The following is a 22,507-nucleotide window of genomic DNA, read 5'->3' on the forward strand; positions in this document are numbered from 1 at the left end:
TTCAATATGGCGGTGACTGCATGCTCTTGTACAATTGTGGCTGGTGGTGAAATACTGTTGCCTAAGATTTTGCGCAACTCACGCCAAAAGGGGATACGTGCACAGGGCCAGGGACGCTGTTCGCTGCTCAATGTCGCACCTACCACAGTGGTATCCACTAAAGTGCAATAATGCGCGGCATGCGAACAAATAGGCCAAAGCCAGGTGGTTAGCATGATCTATCGCGCAATAAGCTATATGGGCGACGGCCCACACTTCTGGACAGTGATGGTATAAAGCTGAAGCTGTTTCCCGAGAGGAGTACGGAGCATACTCATTATTTCAGATCAATCAAGTGCCATTCCCCTCCAAGAGACCTTCTTGACTATTTTACATTCAAAATGAGCTTCCACCTCAGCGCTGAAGACATCCGTATCGAGAATGGCAATCTGCTCGTTGCTCGACTCCGCAGAGACGATGGTGAACTGCAAGACGCCGCGATTAACCTAGACGAATTCCTCGGAAACGAGAACGGTACTTCCATCTCTTGTGAATGATCCTGAGGCAGAACAGCAGATGACTGACAGATGCAGGTCGCTTTCAATGGGACGGCGTCAACTTCTCTGAATCCGCCGAGAATGTTCACTTCGCTATCGAGGGAGGCGGCTCGGTTCCCGTCCTCCGGGCTCGGTTGGCAGATGTGGACGGCCAGTACCACGATGCTGACGTCAATCTGTCTGAGCGTATTGAAAACATTGATGGCCGCTTCGTATTCCAGTGATTGAGGGTGAGTTCATGCATGGGCTGTTACTCAGCAGACCGGTTCCGCAGATCTAACATGGCCTAGGATAGTCACGGCGGAGTCTACGCACAGTGTTAATAGGATGATGAGACTAAGGCACTATATATGAGTTTATGAATGGTTCATATGGTGGCACTGTAGGGTACTTCTACCACCATCTTGGAGATAGTTCCCAAGTGGCAAGCGTAGTTTCTCATTGGAGAATATGCATATTCCAGTAAGAGCACATGGTATTAGGGAACAGTCATTTTTACAGAGCAGAAATTCAGAAACATGAAACACCAGGGTATGCAACTTAATCCGCCCATACCGTTGACCATGATAATAACCATCTTTAATCCTGTAACCCAACACCCTACCAAGGACGCCAAATTAGGGCGCTCCAACTCGTGGAATAACATGAAGGAGCAACCGTCAAACCAATCAAGCGCCTGTATTAGAACTTGGGCGAAGAAGAGACCATCCAGCACCAGAACAAAGGGGAAATAAAGTAGAAACGAAAGGCAAAGAACTCGAAAACGTTGATATTACCACGCATGCCCTGCCGCACTAGCGTCGAAGTCGTTACCATTCCAGTCTTCGTCACCACTGAGCTCATCATCAAGAAAATCTTGTTCATTGAATTGCAGTTCAGTCGGGCGCAAATTATCAATCCTGACCATGACAATATCGCACATGCCTTGGATAAAAAGGTCTCCATCGCCACCATACGACACTCGGTCTGGCGCGCTCAATTCCGCATTATCTTCAGCCTCTGAATGCTTGCGTTTCGCAAGGCGTGCGCTTTTGCGCTTGGACGGCGTGGACAGGCCGCTATGGTGAGCTTCAGACTGAGTGGCAGCATCATTCTGGTCAAGCTGAGTGGTTCCCTTACGGAGGCTGTGGAGATCAGGGTTCGGAGGATGACTCCTTCGCAAGAACACCCTCTCCATCCTTCCAATCCATTTCTCTCTGAAAGATGCTCGGTCACGCCATCCGATCTTCAGGATGGCGCTTATAACTAAACGGCGCAGGTTTCGAAGTTCCCTCGCGGAATCGATAAGAGACGTAAAAAATACCTCAGCTGTCGTGTCGTCCCATTTTCGCAATTGTATCAGCTCAATCTCTTGCAATGTCGCGGGCCAGGTTGGCACCTCAGAGGGACTAAGCAACTCGCGGAAATGTGGCTCCACATCGTGATAACTGGACCAGTCATGCATAGATATGTCCATCTTGAACCTTTCAAGAACCTGGCAAAACTCCGCTAGTCCTACAACAAATGACATGCTTAAATGCCTGTTGTGACTAAGGTTGAGTTCCCGAAGATGTTGTCCATGAGCAGTGAGAAACGCACTGAGATTTGAGGTTGTTACTTCATCGCAGTTGTTGATGGTGAGAGACGTAAGTGTCGAGGGCATATTGAGGAGAAGATGCTCGTTGACAATTGAGCACTCGGAAAATTCCAGTCGATGCAAATATGGAAGCTCCTTGATCGCGGTGGCGAGAATCACTTCCCGTTCGTTGGATGGCTCTGCACTTCCATCGTGATCGATATCTTCTGAAGCGACATGCAACAGTCGTAACTCCCGCAAGCCCCGAAACGCCCGGTCATTATGTTTGCCGAGTAGGAAGGGAATCAATTGCTTCGTTTCCATAAATCGGCTGTTCCAATCCCAGCTGCGCAGGTGGATCAAGCTCGAATTCATCGATTCGAATAGACTCTCGGGATAGACCCATTTAGACCGCTGTATCTGCCATGGAGCGAGACCAACAATGAAGTCATCTTTGTGATACAGCCGCACTTTCTTTACTTGAGGAGTCCTTTCGATAAGCCTTGGGAGTTCAAAATAACCGAGCATTGGCCCGCTTTTGTGGAGCAACAGGGTCTCAACGTCGACGTGCAACTCTTGGATCTTATTTCTATAGTTGGTTGAAAGTGTCTCCTGCGGCTGACATAGCAGGTTGAGCAGAGCATGGCATTTGATAGGTGTCAGAGGCGGAGAATGGTAGAGGGCAGCCAATGCTGGCTCATGAAAAGCGCGGCACAACAAGGCAACGCTCGCAAGCCATTGCGCCGAACTGTTTCTAGTTGCCGTCTTCTCATCCATCAGAGGATACGATGCACGGAAGAAGATGTCAAACAATATGTGGTAAGGAAGGGTGTGCCAGGGTGGTATGACTCCAGAGCCGACTGGGAGCATGTCATCTGCTTGAACTTTTGGACGCTTGTTGAGTGGTCTACCCAGCTCCAGGCGGTTCTTGGCAGGGGCCCTTTTGGACCTTCTAGTCTGCGACCTAGTTTTCACCGTGCGATTGAGTCTAGGCCGAGAAGATGTGCCATTTCTAGCAGATTGGGGAAACGGATACGTGTATCGAGTTGGAGCTTCAACGGGCACGACGGCTGAAGGGTCCTCGTTAGAAGATCGCTCAAAGTCATCATCTGTAGATTCCTCGCGATAAGAAACGGGGACTCTATTTGAACTGCGTGGACGCAGCGAAAGCGACACTCGTCTTGATCGTTCCTCATCAAAGTCGGTGTCTTCATCCAGCCGATCATCTGAACTGCTATCCTCAAGATATGATTCCACTCGGGTACGACTAGTGCGAATAGGACGGGACAAGCTAGATGGCCTCTGACGGGATGAGCGCATTGAGGAAGACATGATTGCGTAGAGTAGTATTCGCCCTAACTTCCGATAGAAAGTCGGGTCGGCAGCAGATTAACACATGGCGCAACTGTCCGTCAGTTCCTCAAAAACGGAAGTTCAGACACGACCGGGGACGCAGGGGCTAGCATCATGCGTTAGTAAACCAAACGTCAGCAGTAGAGACAATTAAATGAGCGATGATTGAAGGAGATGGACTAGGAAGCGAAGCCTCAGAGGAAGAGAGGAGACGATGAGGTCAGTCGGTGTTGCCGTTCGATTATCGCCCTTGCAGAGGTTTATCGATAAGAGAAAATCAGCATATTCTTCATGCCTGAGGCGCCGGAATTGGCAAAATGTGGCCTAGTGGCGCATGTGACAGCAGCCAAAAGTCCCAGGCACCCACTCCCCCGCCCCCAAGGCCACAACGCTAGCCCCAGACAGGTAACAAGCAGAATCCCCAAAATAGAAACAGTCAGCGGCCTCTCTTTAAGGCGCGAAACGTCCAGCCACTCCATCTCTCTCCTCTCTCCCCCCGTTCCAGGTTGGAACGATGGCGTTTACATGTCCAGATTTGAAATCTTCATCCCGTCGATATCAATGCTGAGTATATATCCGTAAATTGTTCACTCCTTATTGACATATAAGCCGGCATATTTATGCGCTCGATCTGGGCTGGTCCCTGAGTTACATCTGTTCATTGCGTTCAGTCACACTTGGCATCATAGCATCTAGCGCTCTGATTATTCGCATTTGAGCTTTGGCATCTTGGGTGGATCTACTACCAATGCAAATGACTCCGACTTGTCTATTCATACTCAAATCCACTTCGGCCATTCAGAATTCGAAATCAACAAGTCCTTGTTTTCGTTCGTGTCGACTTGTTGATTACTAGCAATGGAAAGCTCGTTCACCAGTGTGATACCACAATCGGAGCCGAATGACATTGGAGGAACACCGGTGGTTATCCAGCAGTATGCGAGATACTCGTCTACGTTGGAGCCAGGGTTACAGAGTGGCTCTTCGTTAGGGAGCGCCCGCAGTCGGTTAGGAGCGTCAAAGTCTCCTCCCCTACATCGCAAAGCGACTCCTCGCAGTCTGCAATCTTCCCCTACTGGATTACGGCCAGTCGTTCCTGCGACGTCGGCTACGCGCTCAGGGCCGTCGATGTCTCCTCCAGTTTATGATACCATTCGTCAGCGACAGGCCAGGGACCCAATGGATCAGGCAGTCTCGCGGGGCCTGCCCTCTCGTGACATTAGAGATGAAACTATCGACGACGCCTACGTGACGTTCATTCTTTATTGTAACCCAAACGTTCCAATGTCCGCAGACACCACCGAGCTTCGAAAGACTTTCCGATCTCCGCCTCGGAGCGATGGCAAGAGCTTCAGCATCTTCACCCTCTGGGAGCTTATTCGAAAGCTGGACAACAAGGAGCTGAAAACGTGGATTCAGTTGGCAATCGAGCTAGGCGTAGAACCCCCTTCGGCAGAGAAGAAGCAAAGTACGCAAAAAGTTCAGCAATATGCGGTGCGACTCAAGGTTCGTTAAGTTGCGCTCGGCCAAAGATGTCGCGAAGGTGCTAATATCTAATAGCGTTGGATGCGCGCAATGCATGTAGATGCCTTTTTTGAATACTGCCTTGGCCATCCTCATCCGTACTACACCCAGCTTCCGGCCTCCAACGCAGCGGTCAGCGACAATCGCGACGGCGTACCACTAGAAGAAGACCTTGCCTTGCGTGCGCTTGTCCCTGAGTGGAAACCCAAACGTGGGCGCAAACGGGCCGACGAAAGGGAGCAAGCTAACGAGAAGCCGGCGAAACGACCTCAGCTGGATACTTCCGTCGGGGTATTGCAGGCAGGTTCATTTGCAGACCAGTCTGCAACGTTTCCGCAGAGCGCCATCCCATTCAGTGCTTTCCCTGACCACGATCCATGGATGACTGCTGCATCATCATTCCCAGCTGATGGCTCTACTGACAACCAGCAAGGCCAAGAGCTTCGGTGGAGACCTCTAGAGCGAGACGCATCGCCTGCTGGATATCCACAGTCAGCGATAATTCCTCGAGGGCATCATCCATCAGAAGTTCTTCTGCCAACGGCAGAGCCACGCTCGGCGATCGATCCGTCCTCTGGTGAAAAGTCGCGATCTCGGAGGCGGCATGGTCCGGCGGTTTCTTCTGCCTGGCCTAACAGCAATGCATCGATCACTGGGAAGACTCGGGGCAGGCCTCCGCAGAGAGGCGTTGTCTCTGGTCCATTCTCCACGTTTCCTGTGAATCCTAGTCGGACTGATTCCAGGCAAAGTCAGGGTCCCGGGTCAAGATCTTCGCCTGCTATTGTGGTAGAGCAGAATTCCACAACTCGCGCAGACTCCCAGTATCAACAGTCGCCCACTCCCTTTCCTCATGCGACTGCCAGACCAAATAAGCTTCAATTACAAGTTCCACAACACTTAGGCGGACCTGTCCGCCTTGCCACCCCACCGACGCTAATGGTAAATGGAATGAGTACTCCGTCTGCCTCCCTTAAGGTGGAACCTAGTCATCGGAACGGCTCTACCGCTCATTCAAGTGACTTATTCGGCGGTAGTACTGTACAAACCGTCATGTCGCATACGCATACCAATTCTCTGTCTGATAACAACGCGACCTTGGACATTAGCCTTGACGATGTCGCCCGTGTCCTATCGGGCGAGTTACTCCGCGCAAAGCTCACAGGCAGAGCAGTACCTCTGAGCGCTGAAGAGGCTCGTTCCTTGGCATTCTCCATCCTGAGGCGTTTGAGTGCTAATTACATACGACTTCCCTCGGGGCTATCGGCTCTCGCGTCAGCTCTTTACCTCGGGCTTGGACCGCATTTTGGCTTTACCAGCCCCGCCCCGAGCTCCATGATGGTGAATGTTGAAAGAGCGCCTATAGCTGCTGGGGACGGTTCAACAATGCCGGCCGATAGGACATCGTCCAATTTCATGTATACGATTTCCCATGAATACAAACACGGTTCTCAATTCTCCACAAAAGTCGTGTACTGCGATGCGGGCATCTCGAATATAGATGTCGGTAAACCTGAGGGATCATCACGAATGACTGATGATATGGACAACAGCGTTATTGAGCTTGACAGTATGACCGATGCGGAATACGAAATCGACGGTGCTGAAAGCACCGTGTCTGAAATGACATGGAAACAGCGTTACATGAAATTGCGAGCACAGATGCAGAAAAGGGAGCGGTCGCTGTCCCAATACAAACGCAAGATTCTCGAGTCGGTGATGGCGGACATATAATAATACGCCAACTTGTTTGCCCTATTCTAAGTCGGCTTGCGCCAGCATGATGTTAATTCGTCTGCATATATCTTCTGAATACTTATTGATACCCTTGGCCTTGCCTTTTTATGCCACCTGGTTATTTTTTTTCAAGTCGATTCTTTGACATGTTATGGTGCCACTTGCAGTAGGCGCGATCTTGTGACGCTAGGTTTTGAAGTTCGAGTTGTGCTATAGATACCCCCTATGCAAATGATATGCTTAAGATATGACGCGAAATCCTCCACCTCGGCGTAGAACATGAAAGCATAGATAGGGCTTCGTATTTCCTCGTGACCTATGAAAACCACTTGCGCCATGAAATATGATTGAACGCGAAAACACCAACTTGCAAGTCACAACTGCATCCAGAATATGAGGTCAATAGAAGAAACCAGACGTCCAGTTCCCAGATTTTGTAAAACGATATCATGCTGCAACAGCAGCCCGAGGCCGAAAACAGTGAATCAAGCTACCTCCTCAGTCTCATTGTCCACACCACGTCCGTCGCCCTCGGAGTTTCAAAACTGGTCAAACAGGGTCTCACTGTCGACAGCAGTCGCATAACCCTGCTCTTCAGCATCGGACACCTCTTCCTCTTTCACAGGGCTCAACCTCTGCTCAACCAGTCTCTCTGCGCTCACAACGACAGTCTCCTTCGTCACCCGGACTTTCTTGGTTCCGGTCTTGCTACCCTCCCCTGCAGGCTTGCGCTTCGCGGGTGAACTCGAGCTCTCACACTCGCCCGCCTGCTTGGCTTTGGTCTTCTTAAGAGGACCAGCCTTGGCAGGTTTGGTTTTCTTGGGAGTAGAGTCTAGAGAACCTATTGCCGCGTCGGCTTCGGATCCGGTGGTGGTCGTGGTAGAGGTCGTGGTCCCGTTCGCTACTTCATTGTAGGCCTTGATCAAGCGTTCGTAGCGTTTTGCGCTGGTGGATGGTTAGTTCTCAGGGGTGAAAATGTTAGGCAGGTGCTTGTGACGTACGCGGCTCCTTTGCTGACGATGTTGCATTCTTTGGCGACTTCACTGAAGTCCACCTGGGATCTAGTTAATTGAGGTGATTCAAAGGAGGCTGGGTTCGGAGGCGGGAGGAGAGGAGATGGGCCTCACCTTGCCGCTGTTTGAGTAGCGGATGCAGCTTAAGAGGAACTGGACTGTTTCGTCGGGGTTTGTGGGTGTCATTTTGCTTCTTTGGCTGGTGAATTGGTGTTTTGAATGGTAGATGTGGGTATGGTGTTGAAGTTTGGGTGGTATATGGAGAGAGGTGAGGAAGTTGTCGAGAGGAGGAGTCTGTAGAGAGGATAAATAGAGCGAGGAGCTAGAGCGAGTGACCTCGAGGATTCGAAGACAGAGGTGAGTGAAAGGTGTTATGAGAGGCAGATCGACACAGACCCCAAAAGGATGACGAGATGGTCAAGAGAGGGGATGCAAGAGATGAGTGAATAGGTGAAGTAGGTCATGTCACCTATTCAAAGCTTCTGAAACAGTCAAGAGACAAGGTGACTTGCTTCTCAAGTGTTTCTAGGTCATGGAAAATAAGTATTGAAGTCGGGGATGAAAGTTGGAAGAGTCTATTGTTTCCGGATTCGACTTGCGTCTGTATAGTGCCTCTATCGAGGGTGCATTGATTGGTAATAGATCTTGGATAAGCTCTTTAGAGATTCATCGTATATTATTGAACAGTCATCAATGAATGATCTGTCATTTGTTTTTTAACATAATAGGGCACCTATTCTAGACCTAAGGACGAGCTCCGAACAAATTCAAGGCTCAGAACTTCTCGGTAGAAAGATAGTGTCACAGAAGAAAACAACAAGGTCAAAGATCAAAATATGAATTTTGCAGCTTATTGCCCGCATCCTCCGGAATCCCAGTCTTTACCAGTTCAATAGCAGTAGCTGTTTCCGCCCTAAGGTCGTTCGTCGCGGTGATCAGAAAGGTGGAAGAGTGTACCTGTCTCGTACCTACACTATCAGCCATGGCCTTGTTATATGGGAGACGACGTGACAACTTACAGTAGCAAGCCACTCTACAGGTCCTTTAGGCTTCAGCTTTGATAGCGTCGCCCTCCATCTTCACGTCTTCGTTGTCCTTTTTGACCTGAATCTCGACAGACTCCATGACGGCGGGCTGCTGGGCGACGGCCTGCTTGCCCTTGCCTCTTGGACCACGCTTCCCGGCAGGCTTCTTGGAAGGAGAGGAAGAGCCATCGGCGCTCACCGGACCAGTGGCGGGAATTGGCTTTGAGTTAGCCTTGGCTCCCTTGCGAGCAGCAGGCTTGCGAGCAGGCTTGGAGGGAGAGGACTGGACAGTCTCGCCAGAAGACGAAGCATCCTCATCACCCGCAGTACCATCTTTGGCAGCTTCACCAATAGCACCGGTTTTGCCAGCCTTGGTCGGGGTAGAGGAGAATTTGCACTCCAGGTTTGGGAATCCGTAGCGCTTGCTCAGGGTGCGAAGACGGTTGCGGGCTGATAGAACATTGCTGTACTTGAAGGCAACGGCAACTTTACTGATGTCGACCTGCTGCGTTGTTAGGGGTATTATTCTGTAGAAGATAAACTATGAAAATTCCTCCTGACTGACCTGCTTAGAATCGTTGAGATGCTTGAGGCATTCAATGATGAAATGGGCATCGGCACTGTTGATATCCTCGCCGTTGGTCTCGGGGTTGGTGGACATTTTCAGTGAAATGAAAGTATTAATACTTTTAAACACATCTTTGGGGAAGCTAACAGAATTTCCAGGTAGTGAGAGTGCCTGAAGGGAAAGTTGAATGAGTTGACGTACAGACAAGGCAAGGTGTGATACGGGTTATGTGCGTGGCATTGAGAAGAACAAAACAAGATCACAGATGAAGATGAGTGTGGTAGGGAGTGATAGCTGGAAAGAAGAACAGAAAGAAGGGGACACACGTACACAGCACATTATTTATAATAGCACGCCGAGAGATAGGGACTAATGATCGTTACGGCAACGCAGAACTGAGTCGAACTGCAGTCGAACTGAATATCGATGCTGAGTGACGGACCAGACCACAGGTAAAGTGAGGCCCAGAAAAGAAACTCAGTAAGTCGACTCTCACATCAAGTCAATCCGTACGACACTAGACTGTCTCTATCCTTCATTCTGCTGTATGTCCTCTGTTGGAAGACTAAGAAACGGTTCAGATATGGCTCATAGCCCAACCAGAACCTGAAAAAGATTAACTGACGTGATAGTCACTAGTCGTGGTTATGAACACCAAGGGATAGTATAGTTAATTAGCTAGTCAACCTTGATTGGGCTAGAGAATACAATTGCAACGCCAATTATGTCAAATCATAGGTCCATTTCGCACATCCAGAATCAAAAGAACATAAGCCAATTATCTTAACGCCTCACCATAAGTCATGCAAAGGATGTTATCTTCATCACGAATCCACTCAACTACTCTCCTCTAGGCTTTGTCAAATCCTCTTCTATTGTTCTTCCTGGGGCGGTTCAACTTTCACGGGTCGTTCATGCATGTTGTCTCCGGCTTCCAGTTCGGGTTCAGGCTCAGGCTCGGTCTTGACAGGAGCCCATGTACTTGGGCGGGCCTGCTGATGAAAGGTCACAGGCGGCGAGGGTGGGAAAGCAGGGACAGGCGCATACATGGTCAAAGTCCCCGGGGCCGCAGTCACTGGCGTGTACGGAACCATCTGGGTTTGGATAGGCTGCGGATGCACCACTTGAGTGGAGACATGAGGAACGTCTGCTAGATTCTGAACTTCGTGACCGTATGGATCGAACTTAATGTATGGGTTTGACTCGTACGCCGGCCCCGCATTTTCTTGCTTTACAGGCGGCTGAGGGGAGCCCTTGTCCTTCAGCAGACCGGCTTTGCTGGCAATTCCCTTGCCAGTCTTTGCGGGGCTTTTCTTGGGGCGAGAGGAGCGCGGTGTAGACGTGATTCCTTCCATTTGCTGTCGAAATCGGGAGTAACGCATCCGAGCAGCGTGGCCGTTGGAAATTTCAAGCTGCGACGCAACGAGGTTCCAGTCAATCTGTGGAGGCGCATTGTTAGCTGCAGTCCACACTCCTGGGAGCGCAAGAGGAAGACTGCTCGACTCACAGATTTCAAGTCCAATTGCTTGATAATTGTGTAGAGAAACTTGGCAGTAGGGCCATCAGTTGGCATCGCCTTGCTGCGTCTGACGGTTGTCATGGCTGACTTGGGAGCAAATGGTTTACTGATGAGACGGTATCAAGCAGAAAGCCAGCAGTAGAAGGTCCAGTTGTGCTTGGGAATTCGGGATATTGAGATTGATGGAGGAAGATGCACCCTCTTGCACTGATGCTGGATATATAAGCCTCTGGTATTGGATTAGGCCAACAGGAGAAAATACTGTTGTTGTCCGCCATAACGGCTTCTTGCAGCAACAAAGAAGCTGTCTAGGCATGAGTGGACGAAGAAATAGACAAAGCAAGTGGAGTCGATTTTTGGGGGTTCTGGTCGAATTGGATAGAGAGTAGTTGGAGGCTGTAGCTATGTCTTCGTGTCGTTCAAAGGAGAATCTTCCCGCAAATAAGATTCCCACTCATGGATCTGGTTTCTCGTCGATGAAGTCAACCGCTTGGCTTGTGAGGATATATTTTGCTACAGAAACATCGGAGAGAATACTTCTCCCATTCTCAATTTATTCAATATTGTGCTCATGCCTCATGCTACTGACATGGGATCATTCCAATCCTTCTGGATTGCATTGAAAAGAGTTGCTATATGACCAAACAGGACAGCCTTCTTTGTGATCACGGCATAATATCTTTAAGACAAAGATGGATGCGCGGCTCTTCTGAAGAAATTCTCAGGACTTACAGCAGTCATATTACAGTTTCTAATGGCTTCAGACATAATGAAGGATCATGGTGCATTTGTTGCAACGAAGACAGTATATACCTGTCATGCCAGCTCGATACCTACAATGCTTGTCAATGTGACAGGTCAGATCCTGTAGTGTAGGTGGGAATCTCTTCAAAATTCTACTACAGGAAAAATCATCCATTGCGCAAGCTAACAGAGTTATCTCAAGCAAATAGCCTCACTGCGTATGGTTTTGTTTCAATTCGGTAGCACCCAATCTACCTGGCTGTCAGGGCAGTCGAGATATATTCTAGTCCTCCTGGAGCTGTAGTCCATGATAGCAACCATACATGGTTCCTGCAGCTCCAGCTCCGCTATTTTGTATCAGTCTCGAGCTAATCCTGCATCCTGAATTGCTTTTTATTATAGCATCTTCCACCGTGGTATCAGCACGCGTTCGCGTCTCAACGCGCTTGATGGCCATTATGCTCTTTTCGAACCGGGTATAAGTAATTGAGCTGATGACTCCCTCCATCGTTCTTTTGCAAAATCAACTTCCTCCATTAAATTATCGTTGCTCAGCTTTCCAATCGACTTCCTGTCTCTTAAGCCCGTTCAACTTGAGGCTTTGTTGAATCTTGATCGGCAACATCCAACAATGCCTTCATCTCGAATAAAATGGGACGACTGGAAGGACAAGGTGATGCTAATGGCAGTGTTCGAGCAAATGAACATGACCTCTCCCGACTTCAAGCGGCTTTCCAAAGTGATGTGTGGAGATTACAGTGCGGATGCTTTGAAGTATGACCATCATTCAATGCAAGTCGAAGAGCGAAGAGTGCTAATAAGTGCTGCCGAACCTACAGAAACCGCTTCAGGACAGTCAACAAAGAAGCTGCAGCTATATTGCGTGATCGCCAGCGTCATGCCGAATCTCGAGAAATAACAGCCGAGACACTTCCCATGATGTCCGGAGCTGTGAACGGTTCAGACGATAACGATGTAATCGTGGTCCGAGGGGTTGCACTACGAAGCGAGCTTACGCCCCCTCCGAGCGAGCCGTCCCCAAGCATGCAATCAAGACACTATCCTCCACAGGCACAGAGAGCCATGCCGGAAGTTATCACGCCGGATTCTCAGCCTTCCAGCATTGGTTGCCACACTCTGAGCAACGACGTACAATACCAGCAGCACTCGAGTTTGAACTACGATTCAAATGTACATCCAGCACGCCGCCCCCAGTGCTCCCACGATACAACCTCCCCGGCTCGCCCGTACAATCATCCTCGTAACTCTCCTCAAATAACGTCAGGCGGACGTGATTTTCCTCGCAGACAGCAAGATCGGAGCTGGGACCAGAGTCACAGGACGAAGAATACTGGTGGAAGGCCTTTCAAGGCCCGAAATCAAAACAACCGTCAGCGCAATATGCCCCAGATGACCCGAGTCGAAATAAATCATGGACCTGTACATACCAGATTTTAAAAGTGAAGCATTTGCGTCTTGATGCATGTATAGAATGTTAGCGATGTATTTATTGCGACTGATGGTACTCTGTTTGTATACATAGGGACACTTCAAAGTCATAAGTTTTCTAGCTTACATTGATTCAACATAGAGCCCCTGATTGATGGTGCGGTCAGCTTCTATTTATGTTCATTTGATGCGAGTCAGGCCCTTCTCCTCTCTACATCAGCATCCGTAAACCTGCTTTTCGAGAGCGCAAATGGGCAACTTGCCAGGCTTTTGTAGGCCGCGCTGTTGCAACAGTTACGCATACAGTGGCAACGTTGATAAATCGTCTATATTACGAGTAGAAGGCATTTTTTTTACTCAGGAATCACTGGAGTGAATGCATCTTCATGATGTTAGGGCTAGACGGAGGAAATATATACCGGCATAATGTATATTAGCACGGTTGATGATTGCTGTACTTCATTTTTCCTCACTACTTGTACTGTTTTTGTTCAGATGCAATGTTGAAGATGCAGCACACTACTGGTTTTACTAGCTAGAAACGGTTGTATGGACACCTTTTCAGCTGAGTGGTTTTAGTGTAGTCGACGTGCGATGTCCTAAAGTGGGAAGCCTGGTCGAAAAGATAGGATCTTAGAACTGTAAGTGGGATATTACGTGTTTTCTTTAATGAACTTATTCCTGGATGACAACAGCTGACACGGCCTGCTAGTTTACTGAGATCCTAGTCTGATCTGGGGAGAGACGTGGATCAGTAGAACAGGGAGGGGAGCTCGCAAGGAGATGCTCTATGATATGGTGCCTACTATCTCTCCATATCATCATTCCCACCTGGTCAGGAAGGGAAAAGAAAGGAACTGCGGTGGTTAAGAGAAGCTAACTGCAGAGTAGGTCTCAGTGTATCCAGCAGGGCCATGGACCAGTGATCAACTTAGGTCAAAAAGATATTCTTAGCACCAGCAATGTGGCTGCGCATAGGAATAGGGCTGGTGAAGTGCCATGCTATGAAGCCCACGATGGAAAATTTCACACCATTCTCTCGGCGCTGGTTATTTAAACCAAGCTGGGCGTCTTCTGCTTCTCTCTCTTTCAAATGCTCAACTATCATATCATAGCAGATCTTTGACCGTTCACAACAAATCATTTGACCGATTGAATATCACCAACCACCAATACAAACAATGGTATCTGCTAAGAGAAAAGGCCTGGAAGGCGAGGATGACAGCGCCAGTCATCAGCCGAAGAAGGGCACTGGAAGAAAGCGAGGTGCAAAAAAGCAGAAGACTCTGTCGTCTGCACCCGCCCAAGCTACCTCAGCTGCTGCAGATGGCTCTGTGTTTCCCCAAACCGAGGCTTCTGTAGCGTCCAGTGATCAGGAGTTGCAGACCCCAGAAACCCCCACCCAGAAGCCTTCCAAACTTTGGACCAACGAACTTAGGATCGCCTTGCTTGTCGCCGTTCTGAAGGAACTCGATCACACGATTTCGGAGAAGACCTGGCATCAGGTTGCTGAAAACCTCAAACCAATGAAGCCTAATATCTCTTGGAATGGCGCTCGGTAAGTCTTGTTTTCTACATTGCGTGAACACATCACCTTGATACATCATCCCTTCTGAGAGTTTATCTCCGCTCTTGTAGAAAGATTCTACACTATCTGTGACCATCCTTCTTGACCTGGGATTGCTGACGGACCTGAGATTGCTGACGTATTGAAAGCTTGGAGTTCGGCCGTCTTAAAAGAGAACATTGCCCCCATACTGCGCCCACACCGACCGGCCGACATGATCAGCCCGCTCAAAACCCGAAGGACGAGGATTAAGATCTTGAGGCAGAAGCTCCCTAAAATTAGTAAGTACATCTCAATTTGACGGCGCATTTAAATCTGCCCTAACATGTGCTGGCCAGGCAACTCTGCTCAATTACGTTGAGGATATCTTTTGAGCAGTTTGATCACCGCCGTTTCCCTGAGGGCGTTCCACAATGTTCTAACGGTAGTAAAAGGATCATTCGGGCGATGATGGGTTGGGGATAGTTATGGAGTAGACAGATGTCTCTCAACAACTCCTAGTGCTTGGCTTTGTATCTTGAAGTCCTTAGCTGTTAATTGAAGTACGTTGTTTGCTTGTCTTTTTATGTACCACCCTGGCCATGAGATTGTATCAAAAACGTATCTGCAATGTTAGATTCGCAGATAATAAGTACTTGGAAACCCGCAGGTACCATTTTTCATTCCAGCAGGTGCCATACTTTCGGTGTCGATGCTGATGATGTCGCCTGTGGGGCATGACTAATATGCGAATCGACAACCTCTTCTCAAACTCTCAATTCTTCCCACACGTCAGGTCACTGCAGTTTCCTTTCTGCCACTTGAGAGTCTTGAAATATAGCGCTGTTCAAAGTCGGGAAAATGTCGTTGGTTGCAGTAGGTGCATGTTATGTTGACACAATCTTGACGTTGGTTGGAAACTCGTCCCCACATCTTGTTGACAAACCAACACCAGCTTACCGTTAAAATGCAGAACTCCTCATTACCCGGGAGAAGATGAGAAGTTGCGTGCTTCTAGTATTTCTCATCGCCGCGGAGGAAACTGTCCAAATACCTTGGAGGTGCTGCAGCAATTGATAGCACACAGCAAGGCAACCTCAAAGGTGCCATTGAACCTTGTCGCAGTTCTGCCCGCGAAGGCATCTGTTGCATCGCAGCAGATCCTGGCAGGCTTTGGGCCTGGAGTTCAACTCGAGCATTGCATATATCGGGAACAATTCAATGAACCAGCATCGAGTTATATCATTAAAAGTCAAGCGTCCGGAAGCAGGACGATTGTCAACTACAATGAGCTCCCAGAAATGACTGTCGAGGAATTTACAGCAATTGCAGATAAGATTGGCTCCAATGCCACTTGGTTTCACTTCGAGGTTCGCGACTTTCACTTTCTGAAGCATTTAGGATACTCATGTTCAATTCGTAGGGTCGGATACCAGAGGTAACATTGGCATGCATGCGTTATCTACGTCAATGCTATCCTTCAACCAAGATCAGCGTCGAAGCCGAGAAACCTGGGCGGCCGGGTCTTCAGGAGCTTGCAAATGAGGCAGACGTGATTTTCTACTCGAAGAGCTGGGCTCAAGTATGAGTGCTTCTACAACCATCAATAGCCTCTCAGGCAGCATCTGCTAAACTTTTGTCCAGGGACAAGGCTACGAGTCGGCCGAGGAATGCCTTCGAAAGCAGAGGCCCATGACACGCAATGCGTAAGAGAGCCCTTAGGCCTTATCCATGGGTGCAGTGGTTGACTGAAATACTTTGATTAGGTCTTTCCTGTGTTGTACCTGGGGAGAAGACGGGGCTGTTGCCCTAGACACTCAAGCTGGTGAACTGTTGCACAGTCCTGCGTACACAGCACCAGACTTTGAGGTCGTAGAGTAAGTCGATCTCCTGAAGGTATTTGGCAGAAATACTGATGAATGCAAGTACTATTGGAGCTGGTGATACGTTCATAGCCGGAATGTTGTATGCTTGGCTCTGCCAGGGAAATTGGGACCTCGCGAAGAAGATACACTTCGCAAACCGGGTTGCGGGCATGAAAGTCGGACAGGAAGGCTTTTCTGGTCTGGACAAGGCACTGGAGTCATTTTGAAAGCAAACATTCAGAAAACGTGCAGGATCTGTTTTACGACCGTGTATGTCTCATCAAACAATGCCGTGCTTGAAGCTGGAATCCGTGTTGTAGAACAATATTGGCTGCTATATCTTTGCGCAAATCCTTCCGTCGCCAAAGTACAGCCTAGCCATGATATAGAAGAACGTTCCCACCGCAAGCATACTCCCTGTGAAAACTTGCAGGTTCAGGTAGCTCCCCTGGGCAGCAGACAACAGAGCACTACCAACGGGACTGCCGATTAACGCAGCAACGGACATCAATGCGTTCATTGAGTCGCTACGAACGCCAATCTCTCGGATATCCGAAATCTGCGCCACCAGTGCGGGGCCGATGGCCGTGTAGGTTCCTGAGCTAAAGCCAGATAGACCAGCGAACACTATTCTTATTCTGGCTGAGTGAGCTGGAACACATAGAGCAATGACAATGATGGTTGACAGTGCTGCTGCACGCGCCGCACAAATATTCCTGGACTCGAGCGTACTAACTTTCCAGCGCCGAAGACGATGGTTGCTGCGATCTTTCGATGTTAAGTTTACCGAACCTGTTTGCAACGTATCCTGGGAGAATACGGCCAATACCACTATCATCCTATTGTCAGCAAGAGCTAAGATGTCACATTCAAGGGGGAATCAAGGAAATCTACCTGGCTGCATTAAAAATTGGGACCAGGTACCCGGCTAATCCGGCCTCCATAGCCATGTGTTCTCCATAGGTCACCGTGAAGGTGATAGGAATGAACATGCCATTGAGTATAAGAAGCTTGCTAATGCTGTAAGGAGGACTGCTTTTTCCTTAAACGGTCGTAGATATGTCCCAAATCTTGCCGGTTGGGGCTGAGGTGGTAGTCGCAAACGCACAGTTAAATTGACCATAATAAGCAAACCCAACACCACAAATGCACAGATGCGAATGGTCCAGACGAATCCAATTCGGCCCATTACGCATTCGACCAATATGGGCAGAAGGACGCCCCGTAAGCTGGACCGGCTCGCCACAATGCCCATGGCCAGGGCGCGCCTGTTTTTAAAAGGCAACTGACGCCGGAAAGAGGAGCTCATACAGATGTGCATGACACTGAAAACTGGGCGAGTTTGCCCGGATTCCAAGTGTGGCTTTTACCGCGCCATAAACCAGCTGTGAACAATCCTTGAAAGAGCAAATTTTGGGGGTGTCTCGCTTGGAATGATTGGACATAGAGACATTTGCAATCCTGCGGACGTAGTCCCAGTTTATTCTACAGCTGTGCGCAAATTGAGTGGCCCATTTGGCCAAGCAAACCAAGCTCATCAAACATCCGAGTGGGCTTTTACTGATGGTATGACTTTTACAGAGATCATAACTCAAGACATGGGTGGGCTATTTGGTTGTCTGGAGGAGAGCTTTCCGGGCACGGACAGCCTTTTTACGGATCACCTGAGTGGTGGGAGTTCTAAGAATTCAGTATTTCGCAGAGACCATGAACTTTAGGCCTAGATTGAGGATCATATACAATATGTCATTACCACTTTTGGTTCTAACACACTTCAGTCGGCATTTTATTGGTAGGGGGCGTCTACTGCACTACCGGTAGATGGCCAACCGTGGATGACGTTAGATCTTGGAAGGTGGGAGCTGCCCGCCTCGGCACTTTATGCGCCAACGCTGTTCTCAGACCCACCGCTGAATAGAGGGATGGTACTGCAGCACCACGAGTTACTCTGGACAAGAGTACAAAAATTAGCCGGTGTTGTCTAGGAACAGAAGCTGGCATTTTCGCTGGCTGAAGCGCTGAACTTCAGCGGCTGTGTCGCGCTTGCGCTCGTCGTCTCCCTCAGTGACGATTCAAGACCTATCGCTTGCCCCTCAAAAGCTCTTACGAAACCAACCCTGGCGGCTCAAGATGGTATGAAATGCCCCGCAAGTGGACCGCAGCACACATTGTCTCGCGTTGCAGAATAGCAGAATGCCTTTGTATCCCAGACATGATACAGCCACGGCGCTAATTCGACCAATCAGACAGGTGTGCCTCACGGTCTTTAATCAAAACTGAGAGCTGGTATTTGAACTCGCAGCTACCCTCGCTTCGGCTGGGAGCATTTATTTGCACTTAACTTCCTGCTTCAACTTCACTAGAGGAGAGTATAAGGCCCAGTCCACTGCCGACTCGAAAATGGCGGATCCTTTGAGCATTACCGCTTCAGTGGTGGCTGTTATCACAGCCGCCGTTCAATCAACGAGGTCGCTCTATGAAACCGTCCAGCGCTACAGAGACCGCAACAAAACTCTACGTAGGCTCCAAGATGAGCTGGAGGATCTCATCAATATTTTGGACTCGTTGACAGAAGTGACTAATGCGGAGACCTCAATGTTGGCACTTCTGAAAGGTCCTATTGATCGATGCAGCCAAATATGCCACGAGTTCGAACAATCGATGAAAGCTTTCAGTGGGAAATCGAAGACGGGTTTTCGAGATTGGACAAAGATGGAGTTCATGAGGGGAGATATCAATGAATTCATAGACACTATCGCAGGGTATAAGTCAACTATCTCAGTCGGTCTGGGCACTATTACTATGTCAGTCGCAATTTCTCATCTACAATCGGTCTCTGCTGACGTCTTCTCATAAGGCATACCTCCAAAGTCTCCCAGCAAGTTCTGCAAGAGTATAATGAGATGATCAAGGACACAGTATATAACCTTGAGGTCCATTTACAGCAAATTGATGAGAAAATGGCACGACTAACGGTCGAGAACACTATTACCTCTGACATAAGCATAGACTTGAACGACGAGAGAGAAGTGACCAAACAATGTCTTCGTATTTGTGAAGACGCAAGGTCTTTTATTGAATCCTTGACAAATCGAGAACCGTCTCTACGACTGGAGCCGGGCCAGAATGCTACGGAAGACGAGATGCGAGATTTCTTTGAAGCACAGTTGCTAACACGCCAAACTCTGGATAAAAATCGAGAGAGCTTCGCAGAGATCATTGGCCGCCTCCAGGGACGCTTAGAGTCCCTGATTCTTCACGGTGATTCTGGAAACGACAAGGAGAGATTGCGATTACAGGAGGATATCAATATCTCGAAGCAGTGCCTAGAGGTGTGCAAAGTGGCTAGCGAAGTTTCCCGTCAGAAGATATACAGAATTGGGGAGGTGATTGCCGATGGGGACAGCGATCAAGTAGTGGTGACTACCTTAGCGGACCTGTTCGATATCAAGAAAGCGCAGTCCAAGGGCAATTCAGCCCAATTGGTTGGGTCAATGACGGACGAGTCTCTCCGGCATCTGGCTGAGAAGCGTTATAGCAGTCGTTTCGGAGCTGTATCTAGTGGCTCCAACCCTGCTGGAACTGTCACCATCAGCTCGCCTTCAGCCACGGGGACTCAAAGGAGTAAACATACTTCTCCAATTCAAACTGGCAATGAGGAGCAGTCTCCCGGACCGAGAACGAGGCATGATAAGCCGTCTCCCAACGAGATGAGGAAAAGGGGAATGGGCGGCGCAACGGATTAAGGCTGATGCTGATGTCAATGCTAAATAGGATTGAATTTTTCGAGCCGAGGCATTATTCTATTCCGAAAGAGGTGACTACTCGTACCGGTGAATATTCTTCAATGGACGTCAAAGCTAGCATTGCATGCACTACACAGGCAACATCGACAGTACAGCCTAGTGGCTCAAGCAAATATGAGTAGACTTATACTCCCAATAGTCCTATTATGAAATGCCCTAGCAAAGTTGACTGGATTGAGATATACCGTCAGATCGTCTCAATTTGCTATAACCGATTCAAAAGGGATCGAGACAACCACGGCTCCACTTAGAGGCAGGGATAGATTTTTAAAGCTCATTCGACGGCAGCTGCAGCCTGTAATAGATCTGCAAGATGGACAACAGAGATACATAGTTAGGCTGCAAGGCCAGCGTGGTATTAACGTCCTCGCACTCTTTCCAGAGCGATTTCTTCATCTTTGCGTACATTCTCCAGTTTGACAAGCTCTTACTCTTACTGAATCTGGATAGGCTTTATCCTTTGAGCCTTACCTGCTGGATTCACTTAATACAACATAGCTGAGCTGCTTCAATTGTCTTTAGGTTTACTGACATTGTTGGACGCAGTACTCGTTATCGCCTCGTGCATGAACACCTCCAATAGTGCACCTGATATACCTCAACAGCTTCAACTATGCAATTTCTAGAATGCTATGCATGAAATAGTCTAAAATCGAACTAAGACCACACGATTCCTAGTTCCCGATCTGCTATGGCAGCCCGAAACTCCTCAATATCATCACCGCGCTCATTCATCACCCACTGGAGAGTATCTCCGAATGTCTCTCCATTATCACGAAACCAATCGCCCAAGGACCGTATGAAGGCTTCAACTTGCTCTTTCATGGGCGCATGTTCGCGCAACCAGAGGACCTGCCCGGGGTCAAGCTTCATCATATCCTGGACTACATAATAATGCGGAATTTCATCTCCCCAACCTTCGAAGCCGGGGTCGTGAAAGAAGTCATTGCGGAATCTCGATCTGTACTTTGCGGGTGATTCAGTGCTACTTGTGGGGTGAGCGGAATAGAAGTACTGATTGACTGTGTGGTCAGCCTTGTCAGGCCATTCGCTCGTTCTCGGATAGTTCAGATGAATATTAAATGATAGCTGGTGATTGCTCTCGGGATACCGCTTGCGGAACTTCCGCTGGATAGTCCCGTTGCTGGGACAGATGTGATTTTGCACGATGTCGGTGATGATCAGCCGAATGTCCTCAACCTCGGCAAGTTCGACAGTGGACCAGTTGTGCAGAAGCTGGGCACGCTCAGAGACGACGTGACGAAGTTTACGCGAGAAACGGTCAAAGTTGGAAGTATGGAAAGCGCGATGATATAGCCACAAGCGATAAATAGCACGGCGCAAACGAAACCGTTCATCGTCGGTCAGGGAACGCCGATTCTCGAAATCGACCTTCCATTTCTTGACCGGGTAGATCGCCTCCCATTTCCGCGCGACGAGTCCGACCTGCACTACCTGTCGGAGAAGCGACTCGGACATGGGAACATGGCGGAGGATGTGTGCTGGTTGGCTTGCGTTGTGTGTTACAAGCTGGACGATCTCGTCTAGAGGTCCAAACTCGTAGTCCGCGATATCAATTAGAATTTGCAGCTTGTGGGATTGGTTAAAGACACGGCGAAGCCTTCGGCAGGTGGATGCAAGATTGAGAACATCAGAAACGCTCTCGCAAGAGCGAAATATGTGGAGCAAAAGCTCCGTTGCCAGACGATCCATCGATATGAGGGTGATATATTCTGTTACCAAGTAACATGTCAGCACAGCAAACGGGAGAGTAGCGTATAATTTCTGAAGTACCTAATAGAAATCTTCGTAATCAATCTAGAGCCCGATATGCGTGAAGGCCGGGAGAAGCGCCCAACCTTGACAGCGTCTTGATATCAATGAGTCAACGCCGCCGCCGTCGCAAACAAGGGTATGAATTCAGGTGCAAACCCCGCCGTTGGGGCTGACAGAAGATGAAGCGATCTGATTTAGAGCAAGCATGCTGAGGAGCATCGTAGGTGATGCGAAACGAGTATCGCGCAGCCGCGAACGACTGGATGGCAAATGCGCCGCCATGATGGTGGACGGAGAAAGCTAGAGTCGGAGTATATACAGGAGGTCCAACCCCGATTTATAGTTAACTATAGGCCCCGCTTATCTAATCTGCGCCCCTTGCTTTACCAAAATTCCCCTCACTCTTGGGTCGAAATGTTGTCAAATATTTGGTATAACTATCCGTATGATTGCCTCAAATGATTCTTGTTTCCATACAGATATCCTCTCTGGAT

General features: G+C 48.9%; 11 protein-coding genes across 11 annotated transcripts; 6 read left to right on the forward strand and 5 right to left on the reverse strand.

Moving 5' to 3' along the window:
* Nucleotides 1–380: 380 nt before the first annotated feature.
* On the forward strand, nt 381–760 carry Asppvi_003579 (CVNH domain-containing protein; the record flags this gene model as incomplete). Its single annotated transcript, XM_043299540.1, has 2 exons — nt 381–513; nt 573–760. 2 exons carry the CDS (start codon nt 381–383, stop codon nt 758–760), a joined length of 321 nt encoding a protein of 106 aa, XP_043155475.1.
* Nucleotides 761–1,308: 548 nt separating this feature from the next.
* Nucleotides 1,309–3,423, reverse strand: Asppvi_003580 (uncharacterized protein; the record flags this gene model as incomplete). Its single annotated transcript, XM_043299541.1, has 1 exon — nt 1,309–3,423. The coding sequence occupies one exon, from the start codon at nt 3,421–3,423 to the stop codon at nt 1,309–1,311; it is 2,115 nt and encodes a 704-aa protein (XP_043155476.1).
* Nucleotides 3,424–4,302: 879 nt separating this feature from the next.
* abp2 (putative ARS binding protein Abp2) lies at nt 4,303–6,699 on the forward strand (the record flags this gene model as incomplete). The annotated part of the gene is made up of 2 exons (XM_043299542.1): nt 4,303–4,950; nt 5,005–6,699. 2 exons carry the CDS (start codon nt 4,303–4,305, stop codon nt 6,697–6,699), a joined length of 2,343 nt encoding a protein of 780 aa, XP_043155477.1.
* Nucleotides 6,700–7,241: 542 nt separating this feature from the next.
* Nucleotides 7,242–7,901, reverse strand: Asppvi_003582 (uncharacterized protein; the record flags this gene model as incomplete). The annotated part of the gene is made up of 3 exons (XM_043299543.1): nt 7,242–7,647; nt 7,704–7,756; nt 7,830–7,901. The coding sequence occupies 3 exons, from the start codon at nt 7,899–7,901 to the stop codon at nt 7,242–7,244; spliced, it is 531 nt and encodes a 176-aa protein (XP_043155478.1).
* Nucleotides 7,902–8,759: 858 nt separating this feature from the next.
* Asppvi_003583 (uncharacterized protein) lies at nt 8,760–9,401 on the reverse strand (the record flags this gene model as incomplete). The annotated part of the gene is made up of 2 exons (XM_043299544.1): nt 8,760–9,242; nt 9,306–9,401. 2 exons carry the CDS (start codon nt 9,399–9,401, stop codon nt 8,760–8,762), a joined length of 579 nt encoding a protein of 192 aa, XP_043155479.1.
* A 779-nt stretch (nt 9,402–10,180) lies between these two features.
* Nucleotides 10,181–10,908, reverse strand: Asppvi_003584 (uncharacterized protein; the record flags this gene model as incomplete). Its single annotated transcript, XM_043299545.1, has 2 exons — nt 10,181–10,747; nt 10,816–10,908. The coding sequence occupies 2 exons, from the start codon at nt 10,906–10,908 to the stop codon at nt 10,181–10,183; spliced, it is 660 nt and encodes a 219-aa protein (XP_043155480.1).
* A 1,294-nt stretch (nt 10,909–12,202) lies between these two features.
* On the forward strand, nt 12,203–13,029 carry Asppvi_003585 (uncharacterized protein; the record flags this gene model as incomplete). The annotated part of the gene is made up of 2 exons (XM_043299546.1): nt 12,203–12,345; nt 12,411–13,029. The coding sequence occupies 2 exons, from the start codon at nt 12,203–12,205 to the stop codon at nt 13,027–13,029; spliced, it is 762 nt and encodes a 253-aa protein (XP_043155481.1).
* Nucleotides 13,030–14,201: 1,172 nt separating this feature from the next.
* Nucleotides 14,202–14,839, forward strand: Asppvi_003586 (uncharacterized protein; the record flags this gene model as incomplete). Its single annotated transcript, XM_043299547.1, has 2 exons — nt 14,202–14,578; nt 14,737–14,839. The coding sequence occupies 2 exons, from the start codon at nt 14,202–14,204 to the stop codon at nt 14,837–14,839; spliced, it is 480 nt and encodes a 159-aa protein (XP_043155482.1).
* A 588-nt stretch (nt 14,840–15,427) lies between these two features.
* Asppvi_003587 (ketohexokinase) lies at nt 15,428–16,658 on the forward strand (the record flags this gene model as incomplete). The annotated part of the gene is made up of 6 exons (XM_043299548.1): nt 15,428–15,474; nt 15,540–15,936; nt 15,990–16,148; nt 16,211–16,272; nt 16,333–16,443; nt 16,493–16,658. 6 exons carry the CDS (start codon nt 15,428–15,430, stop codon nt 16,656–16,658), a joined length of 942 nt encoding a protein of 313 aa, XP_043155483.1.
* Nucleotides 16,659–18,831: 2,173 nt separating this feature from the next.
* Asppvi_003588 (uncharacterized protein) lies at nt 18,832–20,177 on the forward strand (the record flags this gene model as incomplete). The annotated part of the gene is made up of 2 exons (XM_043299549.1): nt 18,832–19,235; nt 19,289–20,177. The coding sequence occupies 2 exons, from the start codon at nt 18,832–18,834 to the stop codon at nt 20,175–20,177; spliced, it is 1,293 nt and encodes a 430-aa protein (XP_043155484.1).
* Nucleotides 20,178–20,894: 717 nt separating this feature from the next.
* Nucleotides 20,895–21,950, reverse strand: Asppvi_003589 (F-box protein; the record flags this gene model as incomplete). Its single annotated transcript, XM_043299550.1, has 1 exon — nt 20,895–21,950. The coding sequence occupies one exon, from the start codon at nt 21,948–21,950 to the stop codon at nt 20,895–20,897; it is 1,056 nt and encodes a 351-aa protein (XP_043155485.1).
* Nucleotides 21,951–22,507: the final 557 nt, after the last annotated feature.

Source organism: Aspergillus pseudoviridinutans, assembly GCF_018340605.1.
Source record: "Aspergillus pseudoviridinutans IFM 55266 DNA, scaffold_2, whole genome shotgun sequence".
Lineage (NCBI taxonomy): Eukaryota > Fungi > Ascomycota > Eurotiomycetes > Eurotiales > Aspergillaceae > Aspergillus > Aspergillus pseudoviridinutans.